Source organism: Xiphophorus maculatus, chromosome 14 (genome assembly GCF_002775205.1).
Source record: "Xiphophorus maculatus strain JP 163 A chromosome 14, X_maculatus-5.0-male, whole genome shotgun sequence".
Taxonomy (NCBI): domain Eukaryota; kingdom Metazoa; phylum Chordata; class Actinopteri; order Cyprinodontiformes; family Poeciliidae; genus Xiphophorus; species Xiphophorus maculatus.
Window position 1 is genome coordinate 12,972,991 of NC_036456.1, and position 19,408 is coordinate 12,992,398.

The 19,408-nt window shown below is 38.3% G+C and overlaps 1 protein-coding gene across 1 annotated transcript; it reads right to left on the reverse strand.

Annotated features, from left to right (window-relative positions):
- Positions 1-1,848: 1,848 nt before the first annotated feature.
- Positions 1,849-18,870, reverse strand: ctdnep1 (CTD nuclear envelope phosphatase 1). Its single transcript, XM_005804783.3, has 8 exons — positions 18,174-18,870; positions 11,460-11,526; positions 7,221-7,339; positions 7,054-7,125; positions 6,759-6,875; positions 6,558-6,669; positions 4,155-4,239; positions 1,849-3,096 (listed from the first exon to the last, which is right to left on the reverse strand). Exons 1-8 carry the CDS (start codon positions 18,282-18,284, stop codon positions 3,036-3,038), a joined length of 744 nt encoding a protein of 247 aa, XP_005804840.2. The 5' UTR covers positions 18,285-18,870; the 3' UTR covers positions 1,849-3,035.
- Between the last annotated feature and the right edge of the window lie 538 nt (positions 18,871-19,408).

Sequence of the window (19,408 nt, forward strand, 5' to 3'; positions counted from 1 at the left end):
ATTACATTTTGAATTTCTCACAAACTAGAAATTCATAACGATAGTATTTTAGCTATAACCAGGTTACCACTATTAAAGACCAACCTCCTAAAATATATCCAAAGCAAATGCCAGCCTATTGCGCAAGGTAGTGACTCCATGACTCCCCCTGGTCATGTGACTTCCGCGTTACAGGCATTATTACCTCATTATTGACAATGAGGCAGACTACAGAGACCTAAAAGGTTCGCTATGTGTTTGACAGTAAGTTCTGAAAGTGAGACAACTGATCTACTTCAAACTGGAATTACATGTACAATTTTTAATTAACCAACTCTGTTGCACATTCTTCTGGACTGAAGTTTTTCTTTTTCATAACTACAGTGTATGTAGAAATAGTATCCTTATTGTACAGTATTTTTTTTATTGATTATATCTATAGTCACTTTGCTGCTGTTGCACAGAAATTTCTCACTGTGGGATAATAAAGTATATTTTTATTCTTTTATTCTATTCTATTCTTTCCAGCCAATGATTTGATTGGGATAGTTATACATTTGGACATTTTATATACATTTTATATATCGATGTCATTTTGTTCCTTAAAATAATGTGAAAGATTAATTTATAAATAATCAGGGATCATCTTTTTTAGGCACAGGCAAAAAAAAAAAAAAAAAAGTGAATTAATTTTGATAAAGCATAAAGAGTCTAAAAAACTTTTATTGCAGTGGAATAATGACAAACTATGAAATCCAACATTTACTTTGAGAATATCCTTTTTTCTATGAAATATTTCATTAAGTCAAAAGTGTCAGAAACAGAGTGGTGCCACAATTATTTGTAGTCCAAAGAATCTTCTTTAAAATAAATTATTGATTCAATTTAACGTCCACAAGTTACTAGGAATCGTTGTCTAAATTATGTCCTAATGCTGTACCAAACTGTCCTAAATGAAAAACTTTACATATTTGCATCTTGTTTTATTTGAACACCCTGGAAGAGGGTGTGTATACTTGAATTTTCTCTATAAGAAAAACCACTTAATGAATGTAACTATTCTTTAAATCCAAAAATTAGACTGGTTTGTAATTTAATATTATACTTAATCATTTAAATTTTGGCACTGGACAAAATTACGTAGGCTCAATTTAAAGTCTCTTTGCAAATCTTTTTACACATAGCTTTCTAACATTTGTAAAGAGACTTTTTTTTTTTTGGACAAAATTAGTGAACAAATTTGTAACAATTATTGTAAAACGATGTTCTTGGGGGGCAAAGGAGGCTGAGGGTTCTAAACCACAGGATCCAGTTTAAAACTATGGTGCAAGAAAGTCTAGAACCCAATTCCTCTAAATTTCTTCATCCTCAGTCAGTCTTTCTGGGTTTGCTAATATGCTTTGGGCCGTTGTCATGCTTTAAAACAAAAAAACAATAAAAAAAGAAAACCTCCATCAAATTATATTCTTTTAAAATAGTGTTAAATTCTAATTTCTAAAGTCTAACTTGATCACGGCGAGCGAGAGCTGCAGGTGAAGGCCCCGACTCTAGGAACCAAAGTTTGAAATAACAAAAACGATAACCTTTAATTTGTAACTCTAGATCACAACTAGCAAGCCGATTTTGTTTTCATTCATACCTGTAATTCAAAACACATAAAATAAGATCAAGTTTGTTCCTTCTTCATCCAGAAAAGAAGAGTCCGAGTACCACTAGTGTAGTTCTCCGCTCAGGCCACACGGTGGCAGCAGATCATCCAAACTGAATTCCAGCTTCCCCCCAACGAGCGGAAGCAATTACTTGGGAATAAAATACGAAGCCATCATGCTGTATTATTGTGAAAAGGAATGAAGCTGCATAAGTAGCAGGTCGATACTGACGAGTGTTTTATTAGTAACACAGACATGGAGACAGAGCCGATATGAAGCCGCTGTGAGCTTTGACGAAACTGACATTGTTCAGAAGGCATTTTTAAGATGGAGGGTCTTACAGCTGAACCCATACAATCTGGGGTGGAAACAGAACAGGGAAGGTTGTAAAAGAGTAATAATCTGCAAAAAAAAAAAAAAAGGTGGGGAATAAAGGTGTTAAATGCAATTTCCTATTAGGTAAATCCAGGATGGCATTAAATGAGAGAGCAAAACGTCTTTTATGGAGAATTGATTCTTATCATATATCATGGTGGCAGAAAACAATCATATGGAAAAGCGGCACGGCAGTCCACATATCATTAACAAGCCATTTGTTTTTCTCACAATGTTTAAGTCTTATTTCACCGAGTCCCATGAGGAGCTTGGGGGCAAAGAGCGATGATCCTGACAGGAAGTGGGAGGAAAAGATCTGTCCAGAAAAAAAAAAAGAATAAAAGGCCTGCGGATGTTTTATGTCAAGCAAACTCCAGCAAATTACAATATGTCAGGGAATCCATTCTTGTTGGGCAGACGAAAGTAGTACCTTAGAAATAAATGAATCAATATCTGTGGACAATGTTGGTCTAAAGAAAAAGCAACAATGAAAGGTTTATTTTTCTATGAACTGCACCGAGAAGGTTAGATGAGGCGGCTGCTGAAGTGCAATGATGGTGGCGGTAGAGGAAGAAATAATGACGTAGAATCGTCTTTGTCGCTTCGCTGATCCGCTTCTTTATCCCCACGTGGCTTTCAAAAAAGTTTAAAAAGGACTAACAAGCTCCAACTCACTTACACAGCTCCCCTTCGTACTCGTACAGTCAGTATCAGGAGCTATAAGGCAGAGAGGCTCCATTTTGTTTTAGAAAAAAAATAATAAAAATTTAAGGAGAAAAAAAAATCAGAAAAACAAAACAAAACAAAAAAAACCCCCAGCCGGTTCCCTCTCCCTCCCCAGTAGTTCTTGGGTTCTGGTGATCCCGTACTGTTCATCCCGAGTTAGGAGCTCACCCCAGCCTCTCCCATCTCCTCCAGAATACGTCTGGGAGGGCTGGTGGGTCGTCAGAGAGGGAAAAGAGGGCAGGATGGAAACCGGCGGCGGAGAGGAAGAGGCTGCTTGACAAGCAACACGCCTCCCCATTCGGCCAATCACCAGAGCCGGTGCTGGTGGAGGTTTCGACTGAGGACGGAACGAACGTCAGCGGTGAACCTGCGACAAACAGAGACGGGAGTGACATGGGCAAGAGATTACAATAGATGTCTTAGAGAGATTTAAATGTTTTCAGAGAAAACATTAACTTGGAAATTACTCTGCTTCGTTTATATATCGACAAATATTAGCTGAAAGGTTTATGAATGCTAATGCACCTTTGATTAGTAGTAAGTCAAGCACTGATCAGCATATTTGATTCCTTGATGACGGCATTTGACAGAATTTAAATTGTTTCATAATTGCTGACTGCATGATATTTTTATTATGTGTAGCACTTTGAACTGCCTTGTTGCTGAAATGTGCTAAACAAATAATCTTGACTTAACCCCGACTATCTTCAGCCCAACTCCGACCTCTCCTCCATCTCAATCAAATCTTTTTTTAAATTTACACGGGTAATAATATTTATGAAACTAGAGTTTCCAATGTTCTAAGGTTTCATCCATTTCCATTCTTTGCAGAATTACCTTTCACTGGGTTGAATACAGCTGCAGGTTTGTCTCTACCAGCTTTGCACCTTGAGACACTAAACGTTTTGCTTGTTCTCATTTGCAAAAAAGCTCAAACTTAGTCATGGGGGGTGAAAGGCATCAATTTTAAAGCTGGGCTATTCCACCACAAGACTTCACTTCCATCTAAATCCTGCCAATGCAGCTGACTATATTTTATGGTTGCTATCTTTAAGACGAACCTCCGTCTTCCCACTTCTCTGGCTTGTTGTAAAGTTTTAAATAAACATCTTGTCACTTTCTGGCAATAATGATCACCTTTGGTCCAATTTTTCAATAAAAGGACAGATTTGACCAGCGTTACCATCTGCTTCTTCGAATAATGCTCTCCTTGTCGTTCCTGTCACTTTAGGAAGACTGAAATATTGTTTTACATCCTAACCCTCGTGGTTTGAACTTCGGCCCCTGATGAAACCAGTATGAAAATATCTCATTCTGTTTTTCCCCCCAGTCTTAAACACCAACTGTCTGTATTACCTGGATTAAAATGGGATGGTCACAAGTTCAAAATGTCTGCTTTCAGGTGAACTTTGCTAAGTCCGTTACCTTAGTGCATCCAGCATAGGCAGCAAGTTTAGAAGTGCTGTGTCACTAGGGTCGCTGAACCAGGACTTAATGGGTATTGCATTGTCTGTAGGGCAGAAAGCAGCCAGTCAGTCGAGACAGAGGACAGGACATGTTTCAATTTATCATTTCAAACAGGCATACCACTGAGTTCTCAGTCAGGCACAAATGCAATTAACGGAATATGAGGTTTGTAAAGCGTGTTAAAAAATGCCTCAACTACCCATCTCAAATTATTCATTACTACCTGCAGACTGAGGCTAAAACAAAAATAGATCTGCTTGAATTATAAAGGACCAAGGCATTGTCAAATCAAATTAGACATACTCAACCAACGGTGGCACTGATATTAAATTATGTATTAATCTTAATATATAATATGTTATCTGCTAAAGCTGATTTCAACAACATTGGTAGATTAACTCATCGAGATAATTTCATAGTTGTTTAAAGAAGCAAGATTTGATGTACAAATTTTCTAAGTTTCGAAATGTGAATGTTGAACGAGCCTGCTGCTTATAGTTTAGCCATTAAATTAATTCTGTTTTTTTTTATGTAAACATCATAGTCTTGTGACATGATGATTGATTCAATCACTACCTCCTTTGCCAGCAACATGTTTACAAAGCAGCCGACCAGCTCAGCTAATTAACAAGGCAACATCTGAAGACTGTTACTTTATATTAACGTTCTGATCAAAAAGTACTGGAAAACTATGATTATATTAAGAACAGATATTACTTTTATATTCTTAATAATAGTTTCATAATTTGCTGTTTCTGTGTGTATTAATAAAATTCTTGTCATAAATTTTTGATCATATCATGGGAATCTCACACAGGCCCATTTACAAAGTTTCAACCTTGAAAAATGCTACAGAAAAGCAAACAGGGAGCTCAATTCAGATCACCATGGAGACCCCATCCTAATCACACTGCAGGTGATGTTTTGTTTGCAACATCACCAAGTTAGAGGACACTACAATAACCAGTCAGCTCTGCTTCTGCTTATTTTTCCAATGTGTGCCCTGCTGTTCCTTTTGTTGGGTTTTAGTTCAGGCTGCTTCCTTCTTCTCTTCAGCCTCTGACGGGCGCTGCGCCACTGCTAAAAGGTTCAGGTTTGTGGTTCTCAAACTGTGGTATGTGGACCAGTGGTGGTGCTAAGTAAGCTTCACAGAAAGACCTGTGATGCAAAGCTAAACAGCAGAGATGACCAAGAGATGAGAGGTTTAGCCACATTGTGACCTTGGCTCCAGACAGAAACCACTTGAAAGGGTTGTGCAAGAATATTTTAAGAACCCCTCTTGAAACTCAAGTGGCTGAGCCTGAGACAAGAGTCAGAGGCTTCTGCTGCACCAGCAACTAAAAATTATTGTAGTTATCGGTTATTCTGTTGATGGATAAAAAAACAAACAAAAAAAACAATTGGCACATTCCGCAGATTTTTAACTGCTTAGGCCTTTTTTAAATATTAGAAACACATTAAAATATCAAAAATAAATAAATAGCTCATTTCCTTTTCTAAATAAAAAAAGACAAACATTTTATTGCCTGAAATGCAATAGCAGCATTTTCTTCATGTTTGCTTTATTATTTGTAGCAAAGAAAGCATCTTCAGCTAAGGAAAAACAAGCACGTTTGACTACATTCACCAATATTCTGCCTGACTTTTCTTAATCTTCATACAGTTTCGGTTTTATATTTAGTCTAGACTCTTAAAAAAATACTTGCAAAAGGTGCTTAATAGGATATTTTTTACTTTATTTTATTCTCACGGAATTTGAAGCTAAATCTACGCGACTCGAGGAGTTCTGGGTAGAACATATTTACAGGCAAAGAATGTTTTCCATGTTTATCGCAAAAAATTATACATTTTTCATATAGTTTTGGGTTAATTACTGCTCTGACTGTGTTGTTCTTTCAGAAAATAACCTTTTTTAAGTCCAAATTCTAGTTAACGATTAATCAATTACTTAATTTGTTGACGATTATTAAAAAAAAAAAAATTCATCCCAATAAATCGATTGTTTCAGCCCTAATAAGACCTACTAGGAACAAAAGACACAAACCATATGAAAATAGGATTAAAATAATTTAAAACTTGTGTAGTGTTATTGTGAGGCAGAAGAGGGGCCAATATGCTGTGATTGGTGACTGTTCAGTTTGTAACGTACATAATGGAGTTAAAACTGGCCGAGGAAACTCATCATCCACTTTTCATGCTTTTAATCTACAACTATTTGATATCAGGTTATGTTTGCATGACCTCTACGTTTAAAAACAGAGACATCTTTCTGCAAATGTTCTCAAAACATATGATCTCTAAAAATAAACATTTGAAATCCATCTGAATTTATTTTCCCATGCATTATATAGCAAGCCTTACCTGGATGGCTTCGATAAGCACCAGGCGAGTTATCCAGGATAACAATACTGGACAGGTCATCATGAACTACAGACAGATCTTTAATATAACTACCTAGATCCAATGTACAATGCTGGGAGAGAGAGGAAAAAAAAGACAATGAAAGAGTGAAGAGCCGCAAATGTTTGACTTAACACACACACACACAACGCTGAGCAGTACCTGTCTGTAGTATCTGCGTTTCAGGATGTTCCTATTGTTGTCCAGCTTGTCTGCAACTGCTGAGCCGTAGATCTCCATGCTGGCTGTGAAAACCACCAGCTCATACCACTGGCTCACCTGTGTACACACATCGTTCAGGGCATACATCAGCGGACGAGTTGGAGTCATCAGGGGCATGCATGCAAAACAAATATTAGCTTATAGCTTCAAGAGGAACAGAAAGAAACCCGAGCAGAGCAGAGCATGTTTGTGGGTTTCTACCGCTAAGCTTACAGTAAAGCTGACGGACACTCACCACTTCTAAAAAGAAGTCAACATGTGGCCTTTTATGTACAAAGAATCTGACTGGATGCTTGTCTATGACGACCTGGGCGGAGGAGTAAACACACACACAGGCAGGTCAGTCGGAGAAAACAGGATTCAGACCCAGTCGTGTGTATTTGTGTGATACTTGGCCATTACTTTGAGGATAAAGTCTGGCGGCGTGCCAGGTCTCACTGTGGGCCGCAAGACGCCATCATGGTGAGAGTGGATCAGCGTCTCGTCCAGGTCCAGAACCAGGATCTTCCGCTTCACAGCATCTAGGATTTATAGAACAATAAGGATCGATGTGATACTTATACACAGATATGACGTCACAGTTTGAAATCTTAGAAATCTTTTACCAATTTTAGATTGTTTTCATGTTTGTTCTACTTTTACAGTCACTTATTGGAACTTTATTGTCAAATTTCTGACAGTGGTTGTGATTTTATGTTCTTAAATAACCAAATTACAATAAATACAAAAAACTGCAAAAGAAGAGAAAAGGGCATCATAACATAGACAAAACTTTTTTCTGATTATTTAATGATATCTATAATTATTCATAAAATATGAACACTACTTTAGGGCAGTATTGCACACATTTTTCCATCTGCAGTTAAATTAATATTATTTGAAATAAAAAGTTATGAGATCCTTTACTTTATCTCATTCACACACAGAACTCGCACGTAGAGAGGTGATCTTGAGTCTCCATATTTTACAAGCTGCCAAGACGTGTTTAAAAAAACAGACAAAAAAAACGGAAAACCAGTTTATCTTTTACTGCAGCAGCATAATTTTACACCGTAAGCTTTGGAGATGATCTTATTATAGCTTTGGGCAGGTTTAGGGGATTGGAGATTTTCTTCTTTCTTGACATTTCGAGATTGACGTCAACAAAATGCTCTTTTGTCTCTTACTTTGAATTTTGTCACATCAAAATTACAACCATAAGAACCAAGAAGCCATGAATACTAACTTAAACATTTCTGGACACCATGATCAGCTAAGATAAGAAATGTCAAAATAAAAAAAGATGCTGAAGTTAAATTTATTTTATAGGAACTGTCTGTCGGGCTGACAGTAAATTTGACCCCAGTGAAAATAATTCTTACCATTCAAGTAAATCCTCTCATGTTAAAGGATGGAAAAGTTTCTGTTTAGTGCAAGATAATCCAACAGCAACTAAAGATAACCAAGTTCTCTTAATACTTATCTTTATCATTGGTGCTAAGAAATGTAGAAACAAAGCAGTGCATAAAAATAGAGCCAACAAAAAGAAAATAAAAACATTTAACTGCAAAAACCATTGAAGTTTGTCTATCTATGTTGTTATAAAAAACAACTCCTCAGGAAATTCTCAGGCTCAGCATTTATAAATAGCCTCTTTCAATAGAAAATGTAGTCACGTGGTTTGGCTATTTCCTTTATCTTGTACTTATCTTCAACATGTTACAGTGAAGCAACAGGTTTGCAAATTGCTCTAAATACTCCAATATCTCCTAAACACTGACCTGATTTCTACATTAGTTGCTCTGTCGGTATTCAGACCCAAAGATTTTGTCTTTAACCCTCTGATGCGTAAGTGAGTCCTTTTTGACCCGGTGAGTTCATCATTTTGCAATATCTTTGTAATGAAAAGTTTACATCACTTCATATTTCAGGTATTCCTCAAAAAATATGTTACTGATATCATGCAATTCAATTTTTTAATTGACCTTTTATACATTTTAAGAAATAGCATGTTTTATATTATTCTCCCGTGAGTGGGTCAAAAATGACCCGCATTCATTTCCTATGGAATTTAATGGGAATCTTTGTTTCTTACCAACTGTGACTGTCAGGAAAACATTTTTTTGAATCAGACACACTGAGTCCTAAGTGTCACCCTTGAATAATAATATTTTACACAGCAAGAACTCTTACATATAAGTATTATGTTTACTTTTTACCTCACAAATGTGTGTGTGTCAATCATGAATACTGATAGTGTTATAGACACAAATCAACATATTTGCTTCAAAGTTAGCTAAGACTAGTTATCTAACCAACTAGCTAACATTACCGCCTATATTTTATTGTGCATGTGTATTGTTTGTTTGTGTGTGTGTGTGTGTGGGTGTGTGTGTGTGTGTGTGGGGGGGGGGGGGGGGGGGTATGACTCCCCGGGATGAGAAAACCAAAGAGAGAGAGAGTCTGTGTTGAATGACATGCAAAACCTGTTGATCAATGTGTTCAAGGTTCTTTCTTTTATCATCTCAATAAATAAAATAAAAACTCATATCTATATAAATAAATGCATAAATAAATGAGCCAGAAAAGAATAGAGTGCCTTCTCCAGGTTGGGGAGAATGTCCTGCCCCAAGTGGAGGATTTAAGTATCTCGGGATCTTGTTCACGAATGAGGAAAAACTGGAGCGGGAGATCGACAGGCGGATTGGCGCAGCGTCTGCAGTGAAGCGGGCGCTGTACCGGTCTGTCATGGTGAAGAGAGAGCCGAGACAAAAAGCAAAGCTCTTGATTTACCGGTCGATCTAAGTTCCTACCCTCATCTATGGACATGAGTTTTGGGTCATGTCCGAAAGAACAAGGTCACGGATACAAGCGGCAGCAATTAGTTTTCCCCGTAGGGTGTCTGGGCTCTCCCTTAGAGATAAGATGAGAAGCTCAGATATCCAGGAGGGACTCAGAATAGAGCCTCTGCTCCTTCACATCGAGAGGAGCATCTGGTTAGGATGTCTCCTAGACGCCTATCTGGTGAGATGACCCACCGGGATGAGACCCAGGGGAAGACCCAGGACATGCTGGGACTATGTTTCTCGGCTGGCCTGGGAACACCTTGGGATTCCCCCGGAGAAGCTAAAACAAGTGGCTGGGGAGAGGGATGTCTGGGCCTCCCTACTTAGGCTGTTACCCGTGCAACCCGACCTCGGAAAAACAGAAGGTGGATGGATGGATGAATGGATAAATAAATGGACACACAGACATACACTCACATGCATGATACACATAGCATAATAGAATACAGACAGTAATGTTAGCTAGCTTGGTTAGCTAGCTAGTTTCAAGAAATGTGCTCTTTCGCAACCCCTCCCATGCACACACACACATAATAGATGTTGACATTGTCCATTATTGACATTTCATCATTGCTGTTGTAAAATTGCTGTTATTTTGTTTGAAAAATGTTCTACAAATTGTCACAGATGTTCCACAAATTGTTCTAAAAACCTTTAAAAAAGAGAAAAATGACAATATTTCAAACATGAAATAATTCTTGTGTTACCTAAAACACAGTAGAAGGTATTATACAAAACATTATTTTGAATCAAAATGACAAAAGTAGCAAAAGAAACACATTGATTGTAACCCAGGTCAAAAAAGACCCAGTCATAGAAGACTGCATAGTCAGTCACTCACGCATCAGAGGAACACAAAGTATTTAACATATAAGCTCAGAATATTAAGTTAAATGTGTGCAACTGTTTTTGTAATAAATTGTTGTTTTTTTTTGTTTGTTTTATGATGTGCAATTAGAAATTATGCGGTATTTATTCCTTGATTAAATAAACTAAACTAAACAAAAACAAATTTAGAACAATGCTACAGAAAAGACCCTTAATGAACACTGCTTCTCTGTCCAGACTGGACCCGAATTTCCAGCTGAGGTCAGAGCAGTGAGAGAGAAGCTGAACAGAAACCCAATCCTTCCTCTTGGTCCAGTGTGATTGAAAGGCCTCTCGTCCAGAGCACACCTACACCTCTTCCATTTGCATCCCTTCTCCATTTCCTCAACTCAAACATGGTGGAACAGCAGCAGGTTATCCTAAAGTGGCTGAGCACGCTTCAGTGTAATTAACAGGTTTACAGTCTGATAGAGGATTTTGACCAATTAAAATAAAATGTGAGTACTACTACTGTAAAGGCAGTTCAGGTTTTCTCTGCCTGAACGTTTAGAGCTGAGCAACAGAAAGACATTTTCTTAGGAATGCTGATTATGCACAAAATTATTCTAGTCGCTCAACATTATGTCCCTCTGAGCTTTGGTGAGGTAAGAAGGTAGAGTCACTTTTACTTTCTATAGTGAACATGAAGGAAAATACCTCAAAGCGTCTGAAGAAGAAGAAATCGCATATCTATGGAGGAATAAACTCCAAGCTACAATAAAGTGGTGATCACATTGCTTGAGGTGAGGAAGTGGTGCATGTGTGCTGAACTTCTTTCTGCACAATCACTTCCTTCTTGACAAACTGGTTTATCTTCCTAACTTTCCACAGTAGAAATGTGTTGTGATTGTCAGTCCGGACAAAAACAGCAGCACAAAACATGCCGCAGTCTGAAGGGCTTCTCAGCAGAGAGAGAGGGATTAATGAAAGAAGACGAGCGTGTACTCACTGAGTCTGTTTCTGGAGATAGGCGACAGGGGCAAAATGTCGTATCGCACCGTCTGATACTGGATTATCTGAAAATGAACCAGGCAAATGAGACAGTTAGGTCTCGGCAGAGCAGAACACCAGGAACAAGAAACACAACACAGAATGTACAAAACAGTGAGGCATGGTGAGGTAACTAAGACAAATAATAAATGCATCAATAGAAGACTCAGACTTTTATATCAGAACCGTACGGTAAGCAAACTGTGCCAGACCATTGATCTTCTGGTCAGTAATCTGGAACAGACTAATTTGTGGTCTCAGCTGGGGGACTGTTTCTCTAGCTAAAACCTGGGGAATCTAGTTAGAATCCATGACTCAATGAACTCTGAAACATTTTAGATGGAAATGTGACGGCCCCTGACAGAAAGGGGGGCGCCACACTAACAGGGTAATGATCGAAAGCTTTAAGCCAAACATAAAAACTGTTTTTGACCTGGTCGTCTCAGTTCACATAACTAAATCTTCTAGAAAGCCTGTGGGGTGAGATGACCCAGGAGTCTAGATGATCTGAAGGGACTGTGCAATGGTCAAAGATCTGCCATCTCTTTATGCTGCCATCTTGTTCAACGTTACCAAAGACCAAAAGCCATTGAAGTGGCAATAGAGGACTGTAGAGGACATCAAAAGCAGGTATTACACTACTGCTAGAGCTGCCGGAAATGAAAATGAAAAAAAACTATTGCTGAATGCTGCCATGATGATTATGATTGACCTACATTACTCTGACCTTACTTTTGCTTTCTCACAATGTTCCCAGCCCTTTGAGTTTTACCATCTAGGCCACTATAAATATACAGGAGGTGTGAGTTCAGAGTTGAACCAACAGACCATATATAAGCTACCTGCATGCTGACATTTGATGCACAGCACTTAGAATATCATATCCTAACAAATATTGCATTCAAATACTATTTGCAATTGCAACACTGCACATTTTGATAATGCGATGCCCATTACAAACAGATGTAAGTTAGAGTTTCATATACATAGTTGGGGCTCCCTTCGAAAAGATGAATATTCTTTAAAGGGATTAAATTATGTGTTTTCCAGACCATTTTATAGTACAATTAAGTAACTATGTTACCTTCAGTTGTTGTAAAAATGATGTATAAGACATGACTTGCAAGAAATCGGACTTTGTGACTTGACACTTTAAATTGGCCTCTGTCTCTTTAAGAAGCTCCTGCTCTTCATCACAATAATGCTTCACTATTTTTGGACTGAGGTTCAGCTGAGCTCATTATGGGAACTACTTCTCACTCCGCCACGTCTAAGAGTGGCTGTAAATGGCATGAAGGAGGAGCATTGCTGAAGCTGGAGCTTCTTATAGAAACAGAGGCCCAATTTCAAGATGTTGAATTGTGAAGTCAAATTTCATTGGAGTTTTGATTGACATATACAGCGCGTTTATGACTGAAGGCGACAGTTATTTGATTGTGCCTTAAAATGGCACTACGCAAACGGAAAATACACAATGCAGACCCTTCAAACAAAGTTACAGAAATACGGCCAGCTCAGACAGGTGGATGTTTGCCGCAACAATAATTATCTGAAAAATATCACGCAACGCTAAAAGAGAAAAGAGATTTGACTCTGATAAAGCTGTACAATATATGGACTTAATTTTGATACCAAAAATTGACGACGATTACAATTAACCAACATTTTCCTCACAACTCCGGTTGTGAGGAAAATGTTCCTCACGTTTAGTTATTTAGTGTACTTAAGAGTGCATCCATCTTTGAAAATATAGAACATTACTGATATGCACAGCATGAATACATGACAGTTGTATTATCCGACCAAATATTGCACCCAAACTTTTATTTGCTATTGGAATACTGCATGCATGCACTGATATTGTGATTTGATATACTGTGCAGCTCTAGTTCCTGAAGAAAGTAGCAGAAGTAGTTTAAAAAACTGGGACCTCAAATGAAGAAATTACTTTTATCATCCACTATGACCTTAGCAGGACTCTTTGTTCAGAGTCAGTGGGGTTCATACCACGTCAATAAGTCTGATCAATTAAGAGAGAAGGTCATTCAGAAATATAAAGGTAAGAAGAAATAATTTTAAAATCAATACAGACTCCAACAAGGAGCCTTTTTCCCTTCTTTAGAATGAGTAACAAGTCCAGCTCCAACTGGAGGCAGCTGAAGACAAGCCTGCTACAGCAAGGCAGCTTTTTAAAACTATTTTTAAAAAGGAATGGCCTTTTTGTTCTTAAAAGGAGTTATCTTAACAAACCCCCAGTGTTTTTGTACAGAGACTGCAGAACAGCACAGGATAATAAAACTTAATACAGTAATTCAGCATGTTCTGTCCTCCCTATGTGGCCTTGCTGCTCCGCTCCAGAGAGGATCCTTCAGAGCGCCACTCCTGCACCAGGGGGCTCTGCTCTTTTCCTCACACGGCTATTTTTATCCCCTCAGCTGTCGGCGAGCGTCAGCGGAGCATGGGGGCTCGCACAGAGAAGAAGACTTGCCGGGTGACTGAGTGAGCAGCTTGGTACCGGAGCAGAGGATGGGAGGGGGGTGGAGGGGGTTTGCCTGGCAGAGTTGACTCAGGAGGGGGAAGCCTGCAGCTGCTGAGCGCCACAGGGAAGCCTCACCCACATCTTTCTGCACTTTTAGCAGAATCCAACTGGAGCCTGCAGATCCAGGAGAATTCCCATACAAACAGAAAAACAGCTAAAAACTTTACATATTGTCACCGTTCTAAAATAATGGCCCACGTTATTCTTTTGCTCAAATCATCTTCTGGTAATAATTGACTCAGGGCCATTGTTTTAAGAAGGTGAAGTAATCTTGATGTGATTAATCTTAGTATGAAAAAAAAAAGTTGATTATTCCAATTAATGAAATTTAAACCCTCACAAACACTCAAACTGTCGGCAGGGTGTCCCCCAGTGTATTATAAGCCTGGCGGGCCACCAGGCTTTAGCGTTGCTTATTTATGCAAGTCTTTTTAGAATGTTTGCATTTTTTAAGATTTTATAGTTGGTGTTCAGGTATTAATATTCCAATATTTCAATAACACGTAATTATCAAGAAATATTTTCAAATTTTTTTAACTCAAAAACACGACGGACCGCTGGATGGACGACTGACCCAACCATCGGGCTTAGCAAGTTTTCTGGGGAAAACCTTGTATTGTTGGGATTGTTACCATTTTCTTCAGTTTGTTCAATAAAAGTCTCAATAAATATTCATTTGAAAATGTGATAAAAAGCAGCTACCAAATGCATTTTAGTGATACAAATCAAACTTCTTTTTATGACAGATGTCTTAAAGACGTGGATTACAAATAGTTGTTTTTCAAAAGCCGCATTTTATGGGGATTTGTCACGCTGTCACTGCCACATGGTGACCTAAAAATAATTAGTAATAAATAGTTCTTATCACTTTTATTGTTACCATAAAATATTATAATAAAACTTTAAGCCCATATCCCATTACTATCAAAGGAAACAGATACTGCAGGATCCCAAATGTCTTTGTTGAGTGAGAGAAAAATCACAATATTTCTGCAAATTATACTCATGGAAGATGTGTTATTTAACTGGTAGAATCAAATTAATAAACAAAACAAAACAAAGACACACTAATCGGGACATCCAGAAATGAACAATTTGCTTTCAAGAGCAACTTGATATCTTAACAAAATAATCTAATTTCCTAATTTAAATGAAAATGAGAGGAAATAAACATGGTGAATTTGCATAATCAAGTAATTATCCAAATGATAAGGACACTACTTTATTCAAATTACTTTAAAGTTCAGAGTTTTGCCAGGGTTAGCCGACTGTTTTTGAAATTGTTGCCATATTTGGCTGCACACCTGTAATCCTGCAGGATGATAATCGAAGCCGTTATGTAACACTGATGTGAGTAAGACTAGTAAACAACCATCATTTGTTGACAGTACAGTGGACTAGTGTGACTTGGATTATAAACGTTCAGATCAGGTCTGCGTTCACAAATCGAAAGAGTTAAAAAAACCCCCAAAAAACAAAAAAAAAACAGGTTTTTAAACATTTTAAATTAATTTAAATCATCCAGGCAAATGTGCTACACTAACTGCCTAAAGCATCCTGGATGCGGACGGTTTTCGTCTGGACAGCAGGCTGTAAACAACAGAGCTAAACTGTGAGTTAAAATGAGAGGAAACAGAAGGGGGAGAACAGTGAGCTCTCTGTGCTGACATAATCCCTCTCAGTTCAGCTGGAGCATGGACTCAACTCCTCACTCTCACCCTGCAAGTGTTGCTGCTTCACAATAAACTGCAGCGGGATGATTATGACACGCAGGACGCACCTCCAGGCTTTGTTGGGCTCGATGCGCTCCCTGCTCCAGCTGACGTCCTCTCACGTCTCGGCAACACCTGGGAGTAACATCTAAGTTACCGAGCAGGTGGCTTAAATTATATCATACGTCATGTTTATTTATTTTTGGAAGAGATCGGAGGCAAAGCTGAAACTTTCTTAAACTCTAACATTTGTTCTCGCGAGGCGGTTGTGACTTTGCACTTCAGCTGGACGAATCAGTACATAATGCAAAGACAAGATGAAAAAACAATCAGCTAATCAGTGTTATGACTAACTAATAGATTAATGTGCAACAACTGCCTGGTAACTTTAGATCATTTTATTGCAAAAATGGATGTAAAAATGTTATTGTTACCCTTCAAGGGAAATAAACGTCTTTTCTCTCAACGGGTGCCGCTGCAGATCCTAGACATTTAGTTGGTGGCTGGACAAAGTGAGCATTAATACTTTTACTAAATTCCTGATTAGCTTTTTAAATAGTCTAACAGGAGTTGCATCAAAAGTTAAAAACAATACATGAATGAAGAAATCAAAATTGGACAATTTTCCCTTGATTGGGTGTCAAATACTAAAATAAAAACCAAAATCAGAATTTCTTTCTGCCTTTTCATGAAGGAAAACAAATTAACTCAGAACTTCCACTATTTTCAGACCATAACTGCATCAACCAAGAGTATTTACTTTAATGAAGGATTAACAATCGGTTTATGCTTTGACACATAAATGGGTGTAGTCTGGTAATTCCTTCATTCTCTTCTGGATTAAAAACTCTTGACTTCATAAGAAAAAAATGCAGCACATTTTTTTTCCTTATGCCTTACAGTTGCAAAGAAAGAGAAAAAAATAGAACAGGTCAAATTAAGAATCGTTAAAGAAAATATGTATTGGCAAAGAAAGGTTCGCTGTGCATTTCGGTTGCTCACCTTCGTGTTGTTGGCGCTTTTATTACTATTTTAACAAGAATTGGCTCATATTTGCAATAAAAAGCTGTGCTATTCTTTTAGTTTTTAAACCGTTTTATTGCGTCTATCCCTTAACTGTTAACTTACTGTTTGGAGGATTTTAAGAGACTAAATCTGAGAGACTTTGAGGTATATTTAGGTGCCGTGCTGCTTAACTGAGAAATAGAAACGCACCGATCAGGCTGGTTTCCCCAGAACAATATCAATATCCGTTTTTCCTTTGAGAAGCATGCCATCCTTTCATTGCAAGTATATGCTTATAAAAATATTACTTAAAGCAAGAATAAAAAGGTAAACATTAGATAAGCTACAATCTGTGTTTCCTTGCGTATACTGATTTTCTTTGTGGTCTGGCCTGCCGTTGAAAGATTCCAACACTTTTGTCTTTAAGAACTTAATCTGATAAAAAAAATTAAATATAAATATGTTCCAGAATCAGTGACAGGTGTAGTAATTTTAAATCAAACTGGAAGTGAATGAATAACATTTGACCCATTTATGCATCTAAGAATTTCCCACTTGTCTTATATGATATCGGTGGCCGTTCTTCCTTTTGATGCATTAATTAATAGAGTCAAATATTCTGAATTTTCAGTGTCTAGGCTACAGATAAATAACCAGAAACATTCTTTAGAGGAAAATTGACCAAAAGTCTGTTGTTTGAAAGGAACATCGAATCTGATGACAATCATAGCTTGAAAGGGACAATTTGCAACAAAATAAACATGACTATAATTTAGAATAACTTATCAGACTGCATTTTATGTAACTGTGAGGCATTTGTAGTGTTTTCTTGTTTACAGACTCTCTCCGCTTTTGAAAACAGCAGCACATACAATATGTCCAAATTGAGATTTGTTTATTTCACTTTTGCACTTAACTTGTGACTCTTAACAGCAAATCTAAGCCCTCCCTGTCTATTGTAAACATTGACTCTGCAATGAGCAGCCAACTTACAGGTAAGGCTGTATAATAATCCTATTTGATTTTTTTTTTAAAGCATTGCAAACAGAAGCTTGAAATTACTATCAAATGCTTCCTCTTTACTGTACGTAATGAGCAGTAAGTGTAGCTGTAAATCAGCATGCAGTTAAATGGGCTTTGTGCACTTTGGCATCCTGTGTAACATCTTGCATAACTCCCAGGTTGTAAAATATGTTTACACCTCTTCACCAGAAGCACCCCAAGCGATCCCTGTGCAAAAAGATAATCACCTTATAAAATAAATATAATGTGGTAAAAAATTATTTTAGACTATAAGACAGAACAAGTCATCTGAGGGTGTAAATGTGTGTGGACCAGTAGGAAGTGTTTCAGTGCAGATGGGTGTTTTTCAGACCTACAGTCTCAGCAGCCCACTCGTTTTCAAAGCTGTGCTCACCGTTCGGAGGTGCTTCCTGAGGATGTACATGATGAAGCCCCATATTCTGGACGTGACACCGAGGAAAGTGCGGATGCCGAGTAGACACTGCCGGGTTTTCAGCATGTTCATGAGCTCCCAACGACCCCCACAGCGGGTCCGCTTCAAGTCTCGAAAGGAATATTAAAGCACGCCGGCTTGGCGAAGTTGCTCTTGTGAATGCAGAGGCGACTTTTAACGTGCTGCTTTCAGGCAGGGAAAAATCCGCCTCAACCAGCAGCTCCTACTGACAAGAGGCCGGGCTCTTCTTCACACTTGTGGCACGGCTAGCTCTACATACGCAGCATCATGGCAGGAACACACCGCCGCGTTGAAAGGGAAAGAAGCCGCCTCAGGTCGCCTGCTGCTGCTGTATGAACCACGGCGCAAACCACCGTTAGCTGCTAGCCGAGAAGCTACCGCTAGCTCGACGGGGTGACCACCTTGAAATCGGGGACAAAAATACCGCTAAAAAGCCGTGAAGCCGCTCGCTGACATGCACCGGTACGACGCGGCTTCGCTCTGTGCGGCATCCGAAGAGAGGCGCTTGAGTAAAAGTTCCCCCGAAGTCCAGCCGGTGGGCTTAAAATCAGTTTGTAGTCCACTGATAGTCCGGAATGAAGCTGCGAGCCGCCATCGCCGCCTTGCCGTCACTTCCGCGAGCTGAGCTAGGCACGGCGACGCGCGTCGCGTCCACGTGGAAAGAAAACATACCGACGTGGACGAGCGAGTGCGACGAACCACAAAAGTTATCAAAGATTAACCTGATTTATCGCCGCCTTTTTAACAGCTTACCTTTCTTATGTCCGCGGCATAAGAGCAGACTTAAACACATTAGAGAATTTTGTAAAAGTGACGTCGCTGAAGATTTACTTGACACCGACAGTAGCCTAGTTTAGTTGTCCCGCCACTGTGATTTAAGTGATAAAGCAATAAAATATTAAAAGTTGCCTCCAGTGTGGTCTGTTTTATATTGGCCTTCACTAAAAATATTCAGCAGGGAATTGAGCTCGCCGTCTTTCAAAAATATTTCGTGTTTTTGAAAAATGTAAACTACTTTTGGTTTTTAGGTAACTGTAATAAAACCTATTACTTTAACATGATCCTAAATTAATTTCCTTTATATATACTTTTAGTTTGGCTTTATATTGGTTTATTAAAAAAAATGCTTCATTGTCATATAAAACATTTATACAAGTTATTTCAATTAAATGTCA

What these genes read in the sequence shown, in the direction of transcription:
- ctdnep1 (XM_005804783.3), bottom strand. Translation starts at nt 18,284, where the DNA reads ATGAACATGCTGAAAACCCGGCAGTGTCTACTCGGCATCCGCACTTTC. An exon ending in TCAGGAAGCACCTCCGAACG is followed by an intron (nt 11,527 to 18,173) that starts GTGAGCACAGCT and finishes GTTCATTTTCAG; the next exon opens with ATAATCCAGTATCAGACGGT. An exon ending in AACGCAGATACTACAGACAG is followed by an intron (nt 6,670 to 6,758) that starts GTACTGCTCAGC and finishes TCTCTCTCCCAG; the next exon opens with CATTGTACATTGGATCTAGG.